General features: G+C 38.5%; 1 protein-coding gene across 1 annotated transcript in view; it reads left to right on the top strand.

Moving 5' to 3' along the window:
- Positions 1-7,037: 7,037 nt before the first annotated feature.
- Fap (fibroblast activation protein alpha) overlaps positions 7,038-24,422 on the top strand; it is a 75,927-nt gene continuing 58,542 nt past the window's right edge. Inside the window, exons 1-3 of the mRNA XM_021192961.2 lie at positions 7,038-7,071; positions 7,348-7,420; positions 7,730-7,814. Of these exons, the coding sequence (XP_021048620.1) occupies positions 7,415-7,420; positions 7,730-7,814 (91 nt within the window). The 5' untranslated portion in view covers positions 7,038-7,071; positions 7,348-7,414. The remainder of the gene's footprint in view (positions 7,072-7,347; positions 7,421-7,729; positions 7,815-24,422) is intronic.

The raw sequence follows: 24,422 nt of genomic DNA, 5'->3' as shown, positions 1-24,422 counted from the left end.
TTCTGCCTCCCAAGTGCTGGGATTAAAGGTGTGCGCAACCACACCTGGCCATTTATCTTTTCTATCAAACTATCTATTGTGAAAAATCTACCACAGAAGGTTGTTTGGACATGAATTTGTAGAACAGTAGTTTTCAATCTCTGGGTCGTGGTCCCCTAGGGGGTCATATATCAGATATCCTGCAGATCCAATATTTATATTACAATTCATGAGAGACACAACTTTACAGTTATGAACTCCCAATGAAACAATCTTATGGTTGAAGGGTCATAGTGTTAGGAAGGTTGAAAACCACTGTAGTAGAAAGTCTTCATTAACCGGCCAGCAACTACACTGGATATTTACCAGCCTAGGAAGGAGCCTTTCTCAGGGTGAACTTTTAAGCACAATCACTTGTGTGTGTGTGAGTGTGTGTGTGTGTGTGTGTGTGTGTGTTGTCATTCTTAGTTAACAAAATCAGAAACAGAACTTCAAAAGCCAAAAGACAAGATTAGAATATTTAGAGACATTTTCGGAACTATAGACTTTGGTGGGTTATGTCTTTGTTTTATTTTTGACAGGGGTCTTATCTATGGGCTGAGTTTTACAGCCTGAATGGCACTTCCATCTTGGAGTCAGCTGTGCTAAGGTCTGGGAGTCTACTAAGCCCTAGGACTCTGTTACATGACCCATCTTTGCCATAGATGGATAGCAACAGATATAGATAACAAATGGACAGATAGGTAGCTGTATGATATATAGATAATAAGTAAATAAAAAAGATAATTTTACAAATACACAGATAATAGGTAGAGGAAGGATAGATGATAAAAGATTAATATAAGATTAATAAGTAGATGGATAAATGATCCATGATTGATAGGTAGATGATTAGATGATAGATAGATAGATAATTATAGATTTGTTCTTCCTTTGATTTTCTTTCTTTCTTTCTTTCTTTCTTTCTTTCTTTCTTTCTTTCTTTCTTTCTTTTTTTGCTGTTGTTGTTTTTTCAGACTCTTAAGAGTTCAGGTGATTCTTGTTCACCTTGATTAGGACTGATTTTTCATTGTTGTTTTCATTCACACTATGGCTTCAGCTGCTAACTCTTCTGGAGGAACCCAGAAGTAATGTTTCCCCAACTCTTCAGACATTCCCTAGAACAATTCCACTGACACTCAAAATTAGCCATCGTGAAGACTTTTTTACAGTCTTCTTTTAAATATACTTTCTCATAGCCTAGCAGTTACATGATGGGAATGATGGGAGTGATAGAACTGAGGAGATTCAACAAGGTTTCTTAAAAAAAAAAAAAAAAAAAGTATGCTTCAATTCCCAGGATTATATAGTGACTTTTCCTTGTTCTCTCCTTTGGATATTTTCCCCCTACTAATTCAACTTTGCCGTATTCATTTTTTCATGCTTTAGAGTTTTAATTTGTTATATATATATATTAAAATAATGTAATAATTTGAACTCTTGGTTTAGAGTAGATTTGAAAATAAGAATAAGAACAAATACCCTTGCATAGGGACGTCAGATCCTTGATACTCTTTTGGTAACACCTTGATATATCATTTAAATGTAAATCTACTTCTAGTTTCACATTAGAGCCTGGTTGCAAATTCCTTTGCAAACGAAGGGAAAATGTCCATATATTTGTGTCCAACTGGTCTTCTTTTCAGCTCCACCTCACCCTCCTACCTTCTGTTGTAAATGTCAGGTAAGTTCCAGTTTCCCTCATGTCTTCCAAGCAAAGTAGCCCCTTTTTAAGTGTGTCTCTGATAGATGCTTATCCTCTGCACAGTTGTCCCATGATACCTTCTCCATTTTCTTTACTGCTACTTGACTGATCCCTTTCCCTCTGTATTGTACTCTAATGGAAGAAATATCAATGTACATGTTCAGCTGACCAATTTGGACTCCTGTTTCCCCACTTTTTTTTAAAGGACTTGCAGTGTGACTCAAGACAGCTCCCCTTTGCCGCCAATTGTTGGCAATATCTTGTCGCTTACCCACGCATATCTTCTGAGTCTACCCTTGTCAGCAAGGACTTACTTCTTAGCTGAAACCTACCACTGTTGAGATGACAGTTCTTTCCTCCCCATCTGTTCACATCAGGGCATGTTCTTTTCCATGTAAAGGTGCAGTTTACTAGCTCATGCAAAGCCTTCCTTCTGTTTCATTCATTATACATGTCAGTGATGGCCGTCCGATTCTCTCCAGCCAGAACCTTAGCACTCATAGACTACTTGGTTTGTGTTCTACATTATTCAAAGGCTGTGTAACTTTGCAAAGTTGCTTGAATTTCCTATGCATCTCTGCACTCACCTGAAATTTGGGGACAGTAAAAACAGTAAGTTCTGCGGATGAACTGGGATGGTAATTTAAAAATGCTTATTAAAATGTCAGACTCAAGAAAGGTTTCCAATGAACACTGACTGTGAGTCATGGCATTCTCTAACTTTACAAACTAGTGAAATGGTTTAATTTATGAGCTACAGTAAATAAGGTATAAAGTCATATTGATGAACTACTTAAAAGGAGATGTACTTCCAATGTCATTGAAAACAGTCATGGTGAATTCCTACAGTTCTGGCTCCTTCAGGAAGCAGAGTTGGAATGATCGGGTATTGAGGCTAGTCTGGAGTATGCTGTGAATTCCAAACAGAAAAATAAAAAAAACAAAAACAAAATATAACATAAATTAGTTGAAGCATTAATTTATCTTCTGAGCCTTTGTGTCCATATCATAGAAGGGAATACCTTGTTTATTTTCTTTCCAGTTCTAATTTAATAGATAATTCTATCTGCTTCCAGAACTTACTCTAATCGTGATAGGATAATAAACCACTGGCATTTAATTATGACATTTATGAAGGTGGTGGGTACCAATTATAATCTGAGAGACATGTTTCTTCTTATTCTCCCTTACATCAAAATCATGATTTTAGAAATTAGATTAGATTTTTAAAGTAGTTTAAGTGATATCCCCTCTCATCGACACCATATCACACCACCCCTCCAGATCTATAACTATGTGACAGCTAGTATATGCTCTCAAGATGTCAGGACACATTCCTGCTTGGATCTGAGAAATCTCTTTGATGATAATCTGACAAATTCCTTACATTACTCACATATTTGAAGAGAAATCACATAGCCCCCAGAAAATATGTATCTCTCTGATTACTAGGCTCCATTTCCAACAAAACTCTGTCCAACTTAACACTGCAGCCATGGTCTTTGTGGAGTGAGATTGTGTTCTTTTGAGAAATTCACAATGAGGATGCAGACCAAGGATGTGAAGGTTGGCTTTGTTTAAGTTTTAATAATACTATGACACTCCCAAGGAATGTCCCAGTAGAAAAGCAGCAGTGCATTCATTAATGCAATTAATCAATATTACTTTAGAAGCAACTTAAGTAATTAGCAGATTGAATTGATGTATTTTTTTCCATCTATGCACCACTTGAATCATGGGAAACTTACTTAATTTTTCATCTGGATTCTGTTTTCTAATTTGGAAATAAGTTTGGACACAGGTAAAATGAAATTATATATTAAAGTACTGTGTTTAGAATGGGGAAGAAGTTATCATTATAACTGAAGGTCTGAACATCAAGCTTGTAGGAGCCCTCAGGCTTGTGCATTCTCTATTGAGGATCAAGCAGAGGGACTTTGATATCCTGGCTAAGCATGCTTCCCAAGAAACAGCCCTACAGCTTTTGGGCTTTTTAGGAACAAATTTGTAATTGAAAGAGTATACAATCCAAGTTTCTAGTATAGTCTCCACCTGTACCCTCATCCTTCTTATAACTAATTCATTAAAAGGAAATTGCTGTTTTCTTTAATAAATAAACCTTTCATTCACACCCCTAGGTAAAAAAAAAATATGATCTTTAGTTATGTTCTTAGAATGTCTCTTTTTCTCTATACTTTCAAGAATCATAACTAAGCCAGGCGTGGTGGCGCACGCCTTTAATCCCAGCACTTGGGAGGCAGAGGCAGGCAGATTTCCGAGTTCGAGGCCAGCCTGGACTACAAAGTGAGTTCCAGGACAGCCAGGGCTACACAGAGAAACCCTGTCTTGAAAAACCAAAACCAAAGCCAAAACAAAACAAAAAAAAGAATCATAACTAAATGTGTTTTCAGGGAAAAGATCTGTGTCAATCACCTTTCCTCATTTCCGTAAATGGACATGAGTAGTTTCAAGGAGAAAAGGTCTATTTTGAATCACAGTTTCAGCCTGTGATCTGCTGACTCCATCATTTTTCAGTCTGTGGGGGCAAAACATTATGGCAAAAGGATGGTACTGCAAACTTGCTCACCTGATGATGCTTGGGAAGCTAAAGGAGACAGGAATGGGCCAGGGTTCCCATGTCTCCTCCAAGGATACATTCCCAGTGGCCTAGCTTCTTCAGTTTGGCTTAAGTTTCTAGAGTGTTCCATACCTCCCCTCAGTTCCAGCAGCTAGGGGCCAACCCTTCAATATGAGTCTCTAGAGGCCATTCCAGCTCCAAACTACCACAGAGTCATTTTTGATAAACAACTACATCTTGTTAGTAAATACCTCTAACAAGATCTGTTCATAGCCTTGAGATGTAGTATTGTTCACTTACCCAACATTCTCATGTCATCATATTCCAAACCAAGCCTTACATGTCCCCTATTTGGAAAGAGGTGGATCATAGCCTATATTATACTACAATGCCTTTAACTTTTAATGGATCAATGTCATTCTGTGTGTTTCTGTATAATTTCAATATACCCAGATTTGCTTCATGAGAAAGTTCTCATACTGACAAATGGTACGATTTATTTTGGGATAATACAATTGCATCACATGTCTCTTCTGTCCCCTTTCACAGGCTCAAACAGAAGTTTCCAACTAATCAGAGTACTCCTACCAAGCACACCTCCAGGCTGAAATACCCAGCAGGAGCTCCAAGATAGGAAAAAAAAAATGGATGAGCCTTGCGTGCTTATAGGAGAGCATGCTCGCTGATTAAACAGAACCTCTCATGGTTATCTTTGTGTACACACACACACACACACACACACACACATCTTTCCTAAGTGGAAAAGCAAGAAGAGAGAGAGAGAGAGAGAAAGCTATTGAATGGTTAAATGTCCACACCTTTTGAACATGTCTGCTTGGATATAAGCTAGATCAGAAGCCCATCTGTAACTGTGTTACAAGAAATATATTCTTAAATTATGAAATTATATACAAGAGACCATCTCTATTTCGTTACCAGTCCCATTCTCCTTAAAACAGTTCAAACAGCTAGAACTATTCCAGATGTTTTAGTTAGATTCAATCAGCTTCCTAAAGAAAACACAAACAAAAAAAATGTTTTTATTTTATTAAAACATTTATTATTTTTTCATCCTTAAAATGCCCCCATATACTAACTAGTACTTTCAACTTAATGTTGCTTCTTAAGATGTCCCGACTTCTCCATAAAACCTGTCAGACGAGTCTCTGAGAGTCTTTCTTCCACGCATCTCTAGAGTCCTAAATGGCACCCATTACCAGTCATGTGACAATGATTAATTGCTAAAGCTAGCAGTACGCATTTTAATTATACCATAATCATTTATTGCATTCAGTTTCTGTCCAGAAAAGGAGGTCTTGGGAATCACTCACTACAAAGGACCTGCTGATTTTGGGGGGGGTTGGCGAGCTGGGATAGAAGTTCAGAGAAAGTACTATGTGGATGTTCCAAAGAAAGCAACGGATTTGAGAAGACTCCCTTGAGGGCAGTTCCTGTGGGACCTGGCTTTTGGCTTTCTCTCAGATTGAGGCCTCACAATCAAGGCACATGGAGATGTCTGTAAGTGCACTGCACACCTGTGATGACTCCCAGTACTGCTTCCATTTGTAAACTGATAGCTCATTAACCGCACGGGAAGAGGGGCTCATCCGGGAACTTCAGTGGGCTGTGAGTACTCTTCTCTGCCAGTGCATACTAGTGACTCACTCTGCTCACCAGAACTTTCCTTATGCTGGGTTTCAGGGACAGCTGTCTGGAGAATGGCTGGGAGGAAGTTCACAAGCCACTGTGCTGGTTTGTGGTGGAGAAAGTTTCCTGTGGCAGCCAGACCAGTCAACTAAAACAAGCAGCGACATAGAACAGTGATGTTTTCCTATTACTTTTTCATACACAATTTGTGAAAGATCAGCATGAAACTTAGCATAGTCAGGCAAAAGATATTACAAACTTCTGGAGAAAGCCAGCAATGGAAAAACAGGAGACACCATATTCTAGCAACAGTATCCATGTGGAAAGCAGGAATCTGCCCTCTGAATTACTCTGGACCACAGAGAAGGTTTTTTTTAAAAATTTTGGTGTGTGTGTGTGTGTGTGTGTGTGTGTGTGTGTGTGCGTGTTGTGAATTCAGTCATTTTACTGATCTGCCAAGATGACCGATCACTTTGAAATATGTGGACTTAGCCAAAATGAAGTACACATGACTTCTCTTTTCACTTGCCTTTTTAAAATTTATTTTAAGGTCTTTATAATTACTAAATGTTCTCCTTTCTCAGAAGATATTCTGAGAGCAAAGCAAAAATATCACTCTTGTAAAGCCATTTCCATTCTTCCAAAGGTCTGCTGGCAAATTATTCCCACTGATCTTTCCATCTTTCTAGCCTCTGCAAACACACCTAACCCATACTACATTTCAACAGATGGCGCTTCATTTCTTTAAAGGAAAGCAGCCGTGGGTTTAGACAGTTGAATTTTTAAACTTCTGTATTTACTGAAAGTGCATATGGTGCTATATGGACAAAGAAATTGTGCTGAGAGAAAAACATTTGTGCCTGCAGCACCTCATAGGCTCCCGGGAGAAGAGTGTGCAGTCACACAGTGTACCTCTCACAAAGCCGGATTTGGCTCCACTGTTCTCTGCTTCCCCAAAAATTGGATATGTACAATGCACCATCAAAAGTTTCTTCATTTGAAATCCCTCATTTCAGCTGCAAACGGGAGGCGTGTAGAAAAGGTTGTTACCAAAGTGACTCGAATGATTTTTTTGAGGAGAAAATGAAACACAAACCTGAACAACAACAACATCCAAAAAAAGGTGAAATGAAACAGCCTCTGTATGACAACTTAAGCAGATGTTGTTGTGAATTTACAAGGATGAGAGAGCTCTAGAGTCTCCCTCCATCCACTCACAGTTCACTTAAAGGCCAAGAACGCCCCCAAAATCTGTTTCTAATTTTACAGAAATCTTTCGAAATTTGGCACGGTAGTCAAAAGTCCGTGGAAAGGGGAATGGGGGGGGGGGGGAGAGGGAAGCAACTCATGTCCTGACTTCAGCTTCTAAGTAGAAGACAGGCTTGCTTCTTTTCAACAGTTTTCACAGATGCGGTGACCCACGCTGTGCAGTGAGAATCAGCTAACTTGCAAAAACATCTGGAAAAATGAAGGTTAGTGCGTGCCGTCTCGGGGATGACCGCAGAGTAGAGGCTGCCGGGGCTGGGTTTTCTATTCTTTAGAGAAGGTGGGGATTTGTGTGTTGAGTATCACTTCCCGGTGTGTGTTAGGATTAGAAAATGGCTCTAAATACACTGTAGAAACATTTGTCTTAGTAGAACTGGAAAGGCTCCAGCAATTACCGCAAGATCAGTGAAACACAAAGTGCTCTGTGGGGAAGAAGTAGGATTTAGGGTCAGACAAAATCTTGCCATTTCTCAGGAGGAACTAAGCCCAAACCTAATTTTCTTTATTCTATGTAGACATGGCTGAAAACTGTCTTTGGAGTTACCACCCTGGCTGCGCTTGCTTTAGTGGTGATATGCATTGTCTTACGTCCCTCAAGAGGTAAGAAATTTTCTGATTCACTCCATCTGCCTAGCGTAGCCTGGAAAATGTACCAATGTGTGAACTCAAATGGGTGAACATTTCCTAAGTGCCTATTTTCCAAAGTAAGCCTGTTATTTCTAAGGAGACGTATAAGTTCACAGTTATGTTGTGTGCAAGACCAGAAATACTGGAGATTTAAGGGTAGGAAGAGCTTTACAGTGTTATTTCAGCAATAGAAAAACCTGAGAGCTATTCTGTACCCCTCCCACCACCCCCCAAAATACACGCAGAAGACAAGCTTTGATAGGCCTCTCAAGACTATATTTTTAACTAGCATTGTTTTCTATTACTAGATTTGCCTGGTAGCAAGAAAAAAAATAATGAGTAAGAATAGAAATGTTAAAAAAAGAACCTATGGAGGCTTTGAAATCACTAAATAGTGCTTCCAAAAAATTTAAGGAAGATGTTCAGAATAGAAATCTCAGGAATAGCCATATAGGAAAAGTAAAACTCTTGTTCTATATATAGTAGCAATTAGCTATTCAATTAGTAGGCTTGTTACAGTTAAGCAAGCATTATCAAGGTAAATTGGTTGGGTTTTTTTGTTTTATTTTTTGTTTATTTTAGTTTATTTTATTTTGAAAGGCTTAGGCTGGCAACAATGTCACTTGACTGAGACCTAGAAGAAGTTATGCACTGATTTTGAAACTAGTTTTAATTTTAATATTATCAATTGTTAATAAACTATGCCCCTATTATTCTGGACTTTCTTATGAACAGCAATGTGAGCTTCTAAAGCCGAGATGTAATGTAACAGTGACTGAGTCTGTACCATAGGGTCTGGGAAGAACAAATGCTCAAAGTTGTGGTTAAAGTGAACTGACTCTGAACTAGGGTTTAGTGGCCCAGTCCGAGCCAGAGAACATGCCAGTCCTGAACTCTCTGTTCCTTTCTAAATGGAAACGTATACAACATATAAAAGCTTGAAGAGTTCAAAAATGTCCACATCCTTTCACAGGATTGCAACGTGCAGAGTAACCTGATGAAGGCAGTCTCCTTGGATCTGTACTTTTAATTTTTAGCTTGTATCTTCATGTCCTAAGGCACAAGATTTCCCCTGGGCCATCAAGACATGTATACTCCTATTGTTATTTTATTAAGCTAGACTCTCTATTCTTAGAGGACACACTCCCTTCAACCAGGAGCTACTGAGTGCCTGGCCAGGTGTCTGACCCCTTTAATCCAGTACAGTAAAAAGTAGCCTCTGGCTTTGGCAGACACTCACCAGAGCTTGAAATGGATATTCTGCTCCCTCAAAAATTAACAGTTTTTGGAAACAAAAGTACATGAATTTTGTTGAGACAGCCTTTTCTGTCCCCAAGTGTTACCCTTTGGACTTTGAAGAATATTTCCAATGAGAAGCATATTTATCCATTGCAAATAGCATATAAGGATAGATATTTGGGTCTATACTTACATTTATAGATATAGACATTTGTGTAATTACATATAATCCCAATCTTTATCTTCTTTCCAAGTTTTTTTATGAATAGCATACTCAAAAATATGTTATAAACTATATATAACATAAAAGTCCTGTGTTTTTTTTTATAACAGAGATTTCTATTTTCAATGGAAAAGATAATTCTCTAAGTAATTTCCTGTTATTGTGAAATAATCAAATTAACCTCAAGATGAATTATTTTGCATTCATTTACTTCTACTGCAGGGGTAAACAATGCTTAGGCCTGCTGTTTGGACTGTAAAGTCACTACCTTTTCATTATGAACACCTCAGCATGTCACCTGAGCAGCATTGTCTTCTCACGCCCACACCTTTACCATGTCCAAGCTGGGGACCAGACCCAACCTTACTCACATTTCTTTCATGGGAGGAAATGATGTAAAAAGTAAGAAAAAGTAAGACTTCCCATGGGAAGTCAAGGAAAAGTAGGAACGGAACAGAAAGGAGAAGTAAAAGCTACGTAGGCCCCTACACCACTTCCTCAGAAATGCCACCCCCGTACATTTGTCTCCTGTGCCCTTGGGTTCTTAGTCCAGGAGCTACTTGATAAGGTAACAGAAGTCAAGAAATATCCATCTATTCCATTATTTATGAACTAAATGCACTGGGTCCCCCAAAATACCTCCTATCACTTGCTGTTGCTGAAGTTACAAAGTTCAGTAGTCTCAATTTCCCTCAGACAGGCAAACAAGGAATAATTTGTCACTCTATACACCCTAAAACACATGGCCACAGCCATCATTATGGAAGAAGGTCTCTGTTGCTCAATATAAGTGAAATAAATAGAGTTGGGGCATTTGGGTCTTTTCATTCTAGGGTGGACGTCCTCAGAGAATCGGCCTTCACTTTAAAGAAGTTTGGGGGGAGAGAGAACAGACCCAGACAGTAGGAATAAGTAGAAGTGTAGTAGTGAATGAGAATTGCCTGTTTAGCTCACTTACATATTAAAAATAAATGTGTTACAGCTCTTTCTGAAACTCTAAGGTATTTCATTTTAATTTTAATCCAAAATGAAGGCAAACATGCCCCTCTGCCCAGCAGGCCATGTATGTGGTCCTTGGCTTCTGCCCCTTCCCCTGACTGACTCCCTTTATTTTCCTGCCTCCATTTGCTCTCTCTTGAGGATTTTCTTCCCTGGTATCACCCTTCTTCCAGTATGAAGATGGAACCAGGTAATAAGTCAGCACAATATCTCTCGTTTCCCTTTGTCTACCCTGATGCCAATCACACAGACTTTCTTGCTTCAAGAGATTTACAAAGATGATAAAATGAAAACCAGAACTAGAAAGTTTCAGAGGCCTTAGAATTTAAAAAAATTCTCTATAGCCTTCTTTGTGTCATGATTTACATTTTATGAATATCACCCTTTCTTCCTCTGTTTTTTGGTTTTTTTATGGTACATTACCCTATGGAATGATATATAAGCACTCAATACATGTTAGCTATAATTTTTCACATTTATTTATTTTATATGTGTGCCACTGTGTATGTATGTGGGCATGTTTGTATGGAGGTCAGAGGGCAACCTATAGGGGTTGGTTCTTTCCTTCTACCATATGGGTTCCTGAGACCAAACTCAGGTAGTCAGGCCACTGGCTGTCACCTTTACTTGCTGAGCCATCTCAATTTCCCAACTATGATTTTTTTAATTTCAAAATTTATCACACAAAATGAATTGTGTCTACAACTCTCTCATCTTTTCTTTTACCTCCTAATATGGGGATCTACATGTGATAAAAATAGGCTTCTTAGACTTTTCTGTTTGGTATATTAATTTTTTAAACATTTTCTCCTCAATTCCGGTCACAGTAACCATTACTCTTGAGTGTTATCCTGCTTCTATACTCAACTTGCTTAGACCTAAAGCAATAAATAGTTTAGAAACGTGTCTGTCTGTGTGTGTGTGTGTGTGTGTGTGAGAGAGAGAGAGAGAGAGAGAGAGAGAGAGAGAGAGAGAGAGACAGAGACAGAGACAGAGACAGAGACAGAGACAGACAGAGACAGAGAGACAAAGAGAGAGAGTCTTAAAATAAAAAAAAACACAGAAAGATAAGGGAAGTCAGGGGCAGAAAGATAAGGGGAGTTGGGGTGTGAAGATGAAGGAGAAAAAGCAAAAGGACACACACCATGTGGAGAATCACAGAGTCTAGGAAGTGCAGACACTGCCACTTTAGCCTTGAGCCATCCAGACATTCTCTTCCCTGCCTTTGCATTCTCTTCCTCTGTTGGCCATTGCTCTCCATTTGGCTTAATACGTTTTATGGAAATTTGTATTGGGTGCCAATTTTAAAGTCAGATTTCGCATAAAAAATATGAAGACTTGGACTGCTTTACAAAGTACTTGCCACAGCAGCTTATTTCCTAGGACTGAAAGTAGTCTGTTCTGGCCGCCAGGACAACTTGAACAGAACTTTATTTTCTCACAGTTCTGAGGTTTGGAAGTCTAAGATCAAAGTGCCAGCTTGTTTCTTCCCGTAGACTTCCTTTGGCTTGCAGGCCACTGTATCCTTGCTGGACCTTTCCCTTGTGTATGTTTGCTTCACCATCTTATAATGGCACCAATTCTCCTGGATTAGAGTTCTGCCATTATGATGTCATGTAACTTTAATTACATCCTTAAAGGACCTATTTCTAAGTACAATCACATTGGGGTTGCCCTTCAACTTGGAACCTTTCAAAAATTTTATTACATATGTATGTTTTATTTATTTATAATTTATTCATTCATTTGTTTGGTGTGTGTATGAGGGAGGGAGGGAGGGAGGGGAGGGGAGAGAGAGAGAGAGAGAGAGAGAGAGAGAGAGAGAGAGAGAGAGAGAGAGAGAGAGATCTAGGTCTTTCTTTCTTCTTCCACTATGTGGAACTTCCACTATGATTGAACTCAGGTCACCAGAGTTGGAGGCAAGCACCTTTACTACTGAGCCATCTCACTAGCCTTCACATTGGCACTTTTTAGGGGACACAATTCCACTCATAACAGCATAATAACAATGCTCAGTAACACTTTCTTTGAGATTATGTCTAAACAAACAATTTAAGAGCAAAAGGATAAAAGCTCATGACAAGCCCTCATTACAGGGAAAATAAAGTACAACATCCTTGACTCAGGAATGCTTTTAGAAAGCTCATGAAACAAGAAAGAACTATGAATCCAGAAATTGTTTCAATGAATTAGCAAAGAAAATATAACTACACATAGAAAAAGATATTATATAAAAATGTATTACTATTAACATGTGTTACTCAATAATAGCTACTTATAACTTCTATAATGTAGTGCAGAAGGTTTTGAATTCATAAATGATTTAAATAGAAAAGGGATTAATATTGTAAAAATAAAAATTTTAATGCTATATTTAGACATAAATATTATTATTATTATTATTATTATTATTATTATTATTATTATTCTAATTATCATTATTATAGCTAAAACAGTTATCACTCAACAGTTACTTATAAAAATCAATTTGGTGTAATGCAACAATTTTGAAAGATGTGTATGTTTTTAAGATTTACTCAGTATTAACACAGCTGTGAAACACACTCTCTATTTTTGAAGAGTTTAAAGCTTATTTATGTGCTCTTACTTTGAAGGAGAAATGGGGAATTCTAAAAGGTTAAGGGAAAGAACCAGAAAGGTCATGGGCATAAAATTTTTTTTTTTCTGAGTGGAATGTATATAAATCAAAGTTGTAGATCATATTTCTCAAATTGTTACTCTGAAACAGAAAATGAATCTTAACAAACTCCCTTTGAATATTGTCAGGTTCTCAATAATTTTATGAAAATAGTCAAAAGCTTTAGATAATTATATAATCCAAAGAAGTTATCTGCCTCAGATTTAAAAAAAAAAAATTCTTGTACACCTTCCACAGGGATGTCCAACCACAGACATACCATGAGAAAAATACTAACCAGGCTCAAAAGTTCAAGTTGAGGACATGGAAAAGCAAGCCAGACTTTCTTTTTAAAGCCACAGAAGGTCCAACTGGGATTTAAGTATAGTAGAAATCATCACAGTAGATATAACTTACGTAGAGTGGAAATCAAATCAACATGGTAGGTACAAAGTGAAATGGTCTCTTTATAGATCAACCAATCAAATACAAAATCTCCCCCTTTCTTGCTACTCATGATACCCAAAGAAAGGAGCATATTGCTTATTTTTATATCTCACTGAATGGATTGAAATGATGTAGCAAAATAGAATTACTCATACTCTTTGTTCACCTTTATTACTATTCACAATTAGAAGAAGAGCATTAAGACCTGGATTGGTTTTATGCACACCAGGATTTTATATTTGGCAGAAAGGCTAATGAGCTGGGTACTTTCTAAAGGAATAGAACAAAACACTCTCAGGCCAAAAACCAGAATGAAGCAGACAAGCAACTAGGCAAGTTAAATGAGACAAGTTGGTCCAACAATTTTAGATTTTTTTCTTTTTTTTTTTTTTTTTGAATAGGGTTTCTCTGTGTAGCCCTGGCTGTCCTGGAACTCACTCTGTAGACCAGGCTGGGCTTGAACTCAGAAATCTGCCTGCCTCTGCCTCCCAAGTGCTGGGATTAAAGGCGTGCGCCACCACCATCGGGCTACAATTTTAGATATTAAAACTCACCCTCCCAAAAGTTAATAGAAGACTGGAATGGTACTACAATATTTAAAGAAACTGGGTGAGCTGGCATGTTGTCATGTGTGTGCAACCCCAGGACTCCAGGACTCTAAACAGAGGGTTCCAGTCATGAGTCTGAAGTTCAATAACAGGTCTGTGCTGTAAGCTGTGACCTTGTCTCAAAACTCTAAATTAAAGGAGATTGAGTTTAGTACTTTTAATACTACCCCCCCCCCAAAAAATTTAATAAGTCCAGGTGACTTCAACAGAAAGAAAGAGACAGTCCCCAATGCATTCTAGATTCTAGAGGCCAGTGTTATATGATATTAAAATAAGCAAAACAAAAGAACTCAAGAAGAAAGAAATGTAGTTTAATATACTTTATGACTAAAAACCCTAAAATTCTCAACAAATTATGATAGTAAACCAAATTCAGTGATATTTTAAAAGATTATGCATCAGAACCATGGGATTTCTCTCAAGAATATAAGGTTGTTTTAACATTTTAAAATGAATATAATAAGCTTTCTTAACTGAAAAAGCCACATCATTAGCATAAGTACAGATAAAGGAATTCAGAATATCTTGACCATTTTAACACAAAATGAAATCTACTAGAGAGAAGGCATAGCGGAACACACCTACAATCAAAGCACCAGAGATATAGAGGCAGAAGAATAACCGCAAGTTTGAGGCTAGTCTAGTCTTCTTAGTCAATTCCAGGCCAGCCATATAGGAGACCAACTCTCAAAACCCAGAACAAGAAAACAACAGAATCAACACATGAAGACATATTTATGAGGGGGATTTATTAGATTAGCTTTCATGTTATAGTCTTGAGAGTCCAGCAATAGCTCTTAGCATGTGGGAGAAGCTGAGAATTTGATAGCTGTTGAGCCTACATGTCTGGATGTTTGAGCATTCCCAGTTGGAGTCCTGTAGAGCTGCTAGTTTTCAGATCCATGCTTGAAATGGAAAAGGTTGGGTTCAATGACAGTAACGATGGTGATGGCAGTGGCAGCAAGGTAGTAGAGGCACACACATGCAAGAACAGAAGGTGGGCAGGCAAAAGGGAGTACTACTTTTCCCTCAGACTTCTTTATATGTCGATCACCTGTGAAGGTGACGGTGGCTATTATAGAAGAAGGATTTCCCTTCTCAGTTAATCCTTTAAAACATACCATCACAGATATGCTCAGAAGCACACACTTAGTTCATTTCAGATCCAATCAAATTTGACAACCATGACTAACCCATAGTATATACACTACCAGTGAAAGTTCCAGAAATAAGATACAAATAAGTGAGGAAGTGTCCCAAGTTCAGTGATTAGAAAACAATATTTTAACATAGCAAAGATATGGAAATGTGTTGGTAAATTAAAATCTATATTTATATTCTACATAATTATAACAGAAATTGATCCTCAAACCCATAAAATAGCTGAACATTACTGAAAAATAAACCACAGGGACTTGTACTTCATACCTCAGAAATAATTACAAAACACTATGCATTGAAGACATCATGTTACTAGCACAAAAGGGGGTGTATGAATGTGCAGAATAACATAGTACACAAGTAAAGCTTTATGATAGAAGATGGCTCAGTGGGTAGAAACACTTATCCTGACACCTGGCAATCCACACTTGATATCCTGATGAAGGATCTCACGTAAGAAATAAGGTACAGTGGTATGCATCTGTACACGCAGGATTCCTGCAAGGAGATGGAGAGCTCACTGACCAGATATTGTTATTGTGCTGCAGAACAGACAAGAGAAGTTCTGCCTCAACAAGTTAGAATTCCTGAGTTGACTCTCAAAAGCTTTCTGACCTCTACAAATGAATCATGATCTCTCTCTCTCTCTCTCTCTCTCTCTCTCTCTCTCTCTCTCTCTCTCTCTCTCTCTCTCACACACACACACACACACACACACACACACACACATGCACACACATATGCGCGCACACACACACACAGAGACAGAGACAGAGAGAGGCACACACATAGGCACACACAGAAGCACACATACAAGAAATAATGGTTAATCAATTTTATAGCTACCTCAACAAATCAGGTGAGATAAATATTAACAAAAACTTCAGTTAGAACAATTGGATGTTCATGTGCAAAATTATAACTCCTGCCCTCATTCCCTGCAAATAAAAATTAACTTGAAGTAGACCAAAGACCTAAATAAAAGATCCAATTATTCAAACTCTGAAAACTCAGAAAATTCTAGGACCTTGGGCAGAGTGATATTTCTAATTTATAACCAGCTATACGAACCTCAAAAGACAAAGCAGATATATTGAAGCCTTTCAAAAGTTAACACATTTACGTTGCCAAGAATACCACCACAATAGTTAAAAAGGCTGTTCACAAAATGGGAAGGCATATTTATGAAGAATGTATACAACAAACAAGTTGTGATTGGGGTCTATAAAGACTTTTAGCAACTCACAACAAAAAGGGGAAATAGGTGATTGAAAGTCTGTCTGAGGATGTACAGAGAAAATTAGTCAGCGCCTAATAAGCATGAGGGTGGTGCTCAACCTAATCCATCATTAATAATCCATCATTAGAAAACTGCAAATCAAGTCCACAAGGAAATGCCAAGAAGGAAATAGCAAGTAAGTCATCCACTGAGAAGCAGTGTGCAGAGGAAATGCAGGACAAGAGTAGAGGGAACCATAGAGGGCACGCAGTACCCCTTACTGTACAGAATCTAGATAAGGAGCATGGGGATTATTTCATTTTACTTCTTCTTTCTTTTGTTTTCTTTTTTTTTTATTTCCTCCTTCTCCTCCTCTTCTTCTCCCTCCCTGTCACTCCATCTATCTCTGTGTGTATATGTGCAACCCCACTACCATCAAACTATACCTCTAGCTCCATGTTACATGAAAATGTTAAGAAGTTTCACAGACAGGGCTGGAGTGCATAGAAGTGGGGTTCAACTTTGGTAGTGACCCTAGGGTGGGTTCCCCAAAATGTGTACTATCCTCAAAGAATGAAATGATTTCTGAATATAGCCCTTCCTCAGTTCATGTGCAGTAGCAATAAAGGAGCTACATCCCAAGTTCAAACAGGAGTTAGAAGAAGATGTCCCACTGAAGGAGACTGACACTTAAATAGACAAGGATGGTTTTGTTTGTGAATCCCCACAAGGCTCTTGCATGCCTGCTTACACTTTATACTGACCATGTCCCGTGATCTTAAAAATGTTTTAAGATCATGTCCCATGATCTTAAAAATGTTTACAATGGGAAAGCTTGCTGCTTCATTTGAATGACTTGTTATTAGGTATAGGTACTACCTTCCAAAGTGAAGAGCTACCCAGTAAGTGCTCTTTGCTCACAAGTAGCTCAGATTTCTTTCTTTTCTTTTCATCTATGCTTTGGAGCATAACGGTTCTAGGTGTTGTGTGTTGTTTGGTTCTTGCTCTAGTTTTTATATTTGTCATTGTTTTACTACAAGTGTGCTTTCATGTTAAACAATAATGGTAACGTACTCAGCCTCTATACTCTGATGGGTTTAAAGTCCAAGTTTGTACTGGTTGGTTTTGTGTGTCAACTTGACACAGGCTGGAGTTATCACAGAGAAAGGAGCTTCAGTTGGGGAAATGCCTCCATGAGATCTAGCTGTAAGGCATTTTCACAATTAATGATAAAGGGGGAGGGTTCCTTGTGGGTGGTACCATCTCTGAGCTGGTAGTCTTGAGTTCTATAAGAAAGCAAGCTGAGTAAGCCAGAGAAGGCAAGTCAGTAAAGAACATCCCTCCATGGCCTCTGCATCAGCCCCTGCTTCCTGACCTGTTTGAGTTCTAGCCCTGACTTCCTTTGGTGATGAACAGCAACATGGAAGTGTAAGTTGAATGAACCCTTTCCTCCCCAACTTGCTTCTTGGTCATGATGTTTGTGCAGGAATAGAAACCCTGACTAAGACACAATGCATTAAGCATGTTAGTTGGTCTATCTAGTTCTCAATTCCTAACTTGTAAGGAGTGTTCACAACAGTCTACATCTCAGAGGGATGTTAGGAAGACTTAATACACTCATATGTGAGAGTGCTTGCAACTTGTCAAAACTTAGTTGTAATACATCCTCTTCCTGATAGAAAATGACTCCAGACCATTTTTCAAAGTTGTTGGTCTTGACTCATATTTCATTTGAATAGCTTTAAGTATATGTTTCACTCAGCTATTTCCTGAACATATTCCTTTGGACCTACTCCAGAAATGAGCATGACCCATGTGATGCTTAGAATAGAAGCCTCCATTAGAACAGGCTCTTTGGAAAGCTGTGTTTTGGGGCCATTTGGCCTCCATAGAGTGGCCTGTGGCATCAATCCCAAGTCACTCATGAAAATGAGAACAAAAAGATCTGTTTGTCATTGTGTGCGTACTTAATACGGCCCACGCCTTTGCATGTTTCCTGACAAATGTGAGCATAAAGCTTGGATGTTTCTACTCTGATAAACACCCTCAATCTTTTAGGATTAGTCAATTAAACAGCTTCATAAAGACACAAAGTTTTCAGAAAGAACTAGGGCGACAGCAGCTCATTACTTGCTTCTGAATCATTTCATGATTTGTAATTTCTTAGATACATAATGGAGCTAACTTCCAGCTTTGCTTAATATGCTGAAAATTCAAATAATTAAAGCAAGGCTAATTAGAGCATTTAAGTGCTGTATGAGTAACTATGCTAAAGATGAGCCAAATTGAATTGATGGCACAGCCAAAGATGAAGTGTTAAATGGACAAGTGTCAGTTGGTTAGAGTAGACAGATATACTTTGACAGTTACACTCTACTTCTTTTTTTTTCAATTATAAATAGTTATTTTATTTGAAAGACAGAAAAATTCGTCTTAAAAACAAGTAATATTACTTTAATATACTTATGAAAAACTATTTAAACTGTACAATAAATTCATAAATAATATTGTTAATTATTTTGATATACTTACTTTGATATGCTTATGAAAAACTATTTAAACTGTACAATAAATTCATAAATAATGTTAATTATTTCTTAGTGTCTACTAATGGATTCTGATTTAAACATCCTTTGACTTTATAGTTTGATCTAAAATATTTTATTTATTTATTTATTTATTTATTTATTTTTATTTTCTTTACATTTCAAATGCTATCCCAAAAGTTCCCTCTACCCCCCCCCCCCGCCCCTGCTCCCCTACCCACCCACTCCCACTACTTGGCCCTGGCCTTCCCCTGTGCTGGGTCATATAAAGTTTACAAGACCAAAGGGCCTCTCTTCCCAGTGATGGCCGATTAGGCCATCTTCTGCTACATATGCAGCTAGAGACACAAGCTCAGAGGGTACTGGTTAGTTCATATTGTTGCACCTACAGGGTTGCAGCCCCCTTCAGCTCCTTGGGTACTTTCTCAAGCTCCTCCATTGGGGGCCCTGTGTTCCATCCAATAGCTGGCTGTGAGCATCCACTTCTGTGTTTGCCAGGCACTGGCATAGCCTCACAAGAGGCCTCTATATCAGGGTCCCTTCAGCAGAATCTTGCTGGCATGTGCATTAGTATCTGGGTTTGGTGGCTGATGATGGGATGGATTCCTGTATGGGGTATTCTCTGGATAGTCCATCCTTTCATCTTAGCTCTAAATTTTGTCTCTGTACCTATATCCTTTCATGGGTATTTTGTTCCTTATTCTAAGGAGGAATGAAGTATCCACACGATGGTCATCCTTCTTGGTTTTCTTGTGTTTTGCATAATGTATCTTGGGTATTCTAAGTTTCTGGGCTAATATCCACTTATCAGTGAGTGCATATCTAGTGAATTCTTTTGTGATTGGGTTACTTCACTAAGGATGATATTCTCCAGATCCATCCATTTGCCCAAGAATATCATAAATTCATTGTTTTTAATAGCTGAGTAGTATTCCATTATGTAAATGTACCACAGTTTCTGTATCCATTCCTCTATTGAGGGACATCTGGGTTCTTTCCAGCTTCTGGCTATTATAAATAAGGCTGCTTATGAACATAGTGGAGCATGTGTCCTTATTACCAGTTGGAAGATCTTCTGGGTATATGCCCAGAAGAGGTATTGCTGGATCTGCCGGTAGTACTATGTCTAGTTTTCTGAGAAACCGCCAGACTGATTTCCAGAGTGGCTGTACAAGCTTGCAATCCCACCAGCAATGGAGGAGTGTTCCTCTTTCTCCACAACCTTGCAGGCATCTGCTGTCACCTGAATACAGACATGTAGATCAATGGAATTGAATTGAAGATCCAGAAATGAATCCACACACCTATGGTCACTTGATTTTTGACAAGGGAGCTAAAACCATCCAGTGGAAAAAAGACAGCATTTTCAGCAAATGGTGCTGGCACAACTGGCGGCTATCATGCAGAAGAATGAGAATTGATCCATTCTTATCTCCTTGTACAAAGCTCAAGTCTAAGTGGATCAAAGACCTCCACATAAAACCAGAGACACTGAAATTGATAGAGGAGAAAGTGGGGAAAAACCTCGAAGGTATGGGTACAGGGAAAAAATTTCTCAACAGAACACCAATGGCTTGTGCTGTAAAATCAAGAATTGACAAATGGGTCCTCATAAAATTGCAAAGCTTGCTAGGTGTGGTGGCGCACGCCTTTAATCCCAGCACTCAGAAGGCAGAGGCAGGCGGATTTCTGAGGCAGCCTGGTCTACAAAGTGAGTTCCAGGACAGCCAGGGCTACACAGAGAAACCCTGTCTCGAAAAAACAAAAAAAAAAAAAAAAAATTGCAAAGCTTCTGTAAGGCAAAAGACACTGTCAACAGGACAAAAAGGCCACCGACAGATTGGGACTGCTTGTGGACGTTGTACATCGTGGTGCGGAGCCTAGTGCGCACCACGATGTACAACGTCCACAAGCAGAGGACAAAAAGGCCACCGACAGATTGGGAAAAGATTTTTACCAATCCTAAATCTGATAGAGGATTAATATCCAATATATACAAAGAGCTCAAGAAGCTGGACTCCAGAAATTCAAATAACCCCATTTTAAAAATGGGGTACAGAGCTAAACAAAGAATTCTCGACTGAGGAATACTGAATGGCTGAGAAACACCTGAAAAATGTTCAACATCCTTAGTCATCAGTGAAATGCAAATCAAAACAACCCTGAGATTCCACCTCACTCTACTTCTTTTAAGCCCACAGAGTTTGGAACCACAAGTGCAAAGCCTCCATTCTAAAATCATCCGATCATTATATTCCAGCATCAATCATTGTTTGGAAAATGATTATAAAATCCATTTATTCATCCAGTCATTTGAATAATGAAATGTTTTAATGCAGCAGTGATCAAACTTTTTTTAGTATGTTTATTTTCATATAAATTGTATACTGTTTTACACACACACACACACACACACACACACACACACACACACACACACCAATCAATGACCAGGGTGCTTTCCCTGTGGTCATCCACTTAATCTGGGGCAGGATCATCCACTTGCCATTTCTTCTCTTCTTTGGGATCTGTAGAGTGGTTTGTGCCTGAAGGAAATCCCACTGTGGGCAATGCACAGGATCCATTTACAGGAACACAAATGTTGAAAGAGATCATCCACATTTTCTGAGAGCTATGGTCACTGTTTAGTCTGGTAGGAACTATTCTCTGTAACACGCAGATTGCTATACAACCTTCCAAGCTCTCAGAAGCTTGTAGTTAGGAGGCAGATCTAATGACGTGCAGGGAGATACATTGAATAAAGCAGATTTAGTAAAGCAAGTAAGAATTATCCAGAAGCATGGAAAACATTACCAACTACCTGATCTCACACAGAGGCTCTGTTGCAGTGAGTTTGAATTTGAGAAAAACTAAGAATCTTTTTTTCTTTTTTAAATTATACTGACCTTATTTAAATGTTTGTGTTTTCTTACTTATTTTTAATTTTTAATTTTTATTTATTTATTTTTGACAGGGTTTCACACTGTAACCCAAGCTGGCCTGGAACTTACTTTGTAACCTGTGCTAGCCACAAAGGCATAAGAATTTCCCTGCCTGGGTCCTCCTGGTGCTAAGATGGTAGGCAGAAGTGGCCATGCTGGGCTTTAGAAACTTGTTTTCTTTGTCTGTTGCAGTACTGAAGAGCTAACCCCACACGTTGTCCATATTACACAAGTGCTCAAACTCTGGGATATATCCATGGCCCCTTCCTTTTCACCTTTTATTTTGACACAGCATCTCACTAAGTTGTCTAGACTGACTGTGAATGTATTCAGTAGACTGTATTGGCCTTGAACTTTCTATCCCCTTACCTCAGAATGGCTAGGACTATAGAATAGTGCCACCTGCCATAGAAATCTATCTTTTAAGTAGCACTGCAGATGACTTCAAGGACCATTTAGGGCAAACATTCAAATAAAGCATCACAAAAGTGAAAGATTATGTATATGTGTATGTGTATGTGTATTTATATATATTACAATATGGATGGGTATATTTTTGAGAGAGAATGGTCAAAAACAAGGTTATATAATATCTATAAACTTAGGTAATATTATTATCATCTAAAGATATTTCTTGTGTCTCTGCTTTTTGTAGAAGCAGGCACACATTAGTAAGAAAAATCAAACATGGCTCTGAATTCATAGTTGGAGTCTTATGCCTTATGGAACTCATGACCAGACATGAAAAATACACATGTTCAATAATGAAGTCATGAATAAGCCCAACTTCAGAGACACTTTTGTAGTTCCAAGGGTGGATTAGGTGACAAGTGCTAGTGGATGGTACATATCCCAGTGCTACACTCATGATCTTTGTGGTTCTATTTCCACCTCAATGCAATTTGATTCAACCTCCTAGAGTAGAGATGTGATGTCCACTGAGGAAAAGACACTTAGCAAATCCCACATGGAACAGAGCACCCAAATCAAATTCCCCTTGTTCCACTGGGGACGGATGTAACATCAACATAGCTATGCCTCCCATACTCTTACCTACAAAGGTACCATGAGGTTAGCAATGACCTTACTACCCAGTCTGTGCCATGAGCTCTAGCCTGTGTCTGCATGTATATGTTATATATCATGCTTGTGGAGGTAAGTACTGCTCTCACTATGGCAATTAGTAATATGATTAATGCTATTTAAACGCTTTACTGATATTTTGAGCCATAATATGACATATGCCAAGTTCTCTAAATAGATTGCTGGCATTTGCAACTACTGTGTGCCCATATACATAAGTGACTAACCAGGAAATCTTATGAAATATTCTATCAAGCACAACCTTTCTGCATCATGTAATTCTGAGATTTCAAAAACAGAATAGCAAACCCTGGGCATATTACTGAGAAATCCAATAAACACCAGATGATCAATAATGATAAGAAAGAAAAAAATGTATGGGTTTTAAAATATTTTGGAAAATTGGCCATAGGTGCAGTATTGGTACTGGTTTTATTTATAATCCTAACTGACATGTTAGTTAAGGAGAAGTCCAAGAGTAACTGATGCATTTTGTTACACTAGAATACAAGTCCACTTTTGTTCTGTGCACTGCACAATAGCCTCAGCCAGACCTGCACAGATAGAACTGAGGTTTAGTACATGTTCAACAATTACACAAACAAAAAGCTCCAGGGATCAAATTACTTGGGAAACATTGATCTAAATAATTTTTGGAAGGACTAGCTAGATGGCTCAGTGGGTAAGATATTTAATAAATATCTTATAAAATTGAGAACTAAAGTCTGGATTCCTAGCACCCACGTGAAGGCTGGACACTGGGGGCAAGCATTTGCAATCCCAGTGTTGTAGATAGAGTAGAGGCAGGAGGATACTGGGACTTGACAGCCAGAGCAGCAAGCTGGGATTCTCTGAGAAGCCTTCACTCAGTAAATACGACAGAAGATAAAGAACAACACCAACATTAACTTCTGGCATCCATGTGTGAAACACACATACAAACAGACACAGACACAGACAGACCAATAAAATACACACACACAAGGCACCGAGACAGAGACACATGTGAAAGGGGGTACATTGTTTAAAGATTACTACTGGGTTGAAGAGACAGTTATGCTGCTTCTGTGTAATCATGGAGACCTGAGCTCAAATCCTCAAATATCATATTTTAAAAAGTCCTGGTATCGTCCTGTGTGCCTGCAACATCTGTTTTGCAGAAGGTAAGACAGGAGTAGTGTTGTAGATGTCTGATGGAACTTTCTGGTAGACACCTTAGCTTTAGTCTTAGAGATGCTGTTAAAAGGAGTAAGGAAGAAAGGGAGAAGCAGGGTATTCAACTTCTAACTCATCATATCCTATCCAAACACAGGAAGCACACACACACACACCAACACACACGCACGCACACACACACACCAACACACACACGCACACACACACCAACACACACGCACGCACACACACACGCACACACACACACATGCACACACACTCACACACACCAACACACACACACACACACACACACAGAGA

Source organism: Mus pahari, chromosome 3, assembly GCF_900095145.1.
Source record: "Mus pahari chromosome 3, PAHARI_EIJ_v1.1, whole genome shotgun sequence".
NCBI lineage: Eukaryota > Metazoa > Chordata > Mammalia > Rodentia > Muridae > Mus > Mus pahari.
The sequence above is the reverse complement of the archived record's forward strand: the minus strand, read 5'-3'. Positions and strand labels throughout refer to the sequence as shown.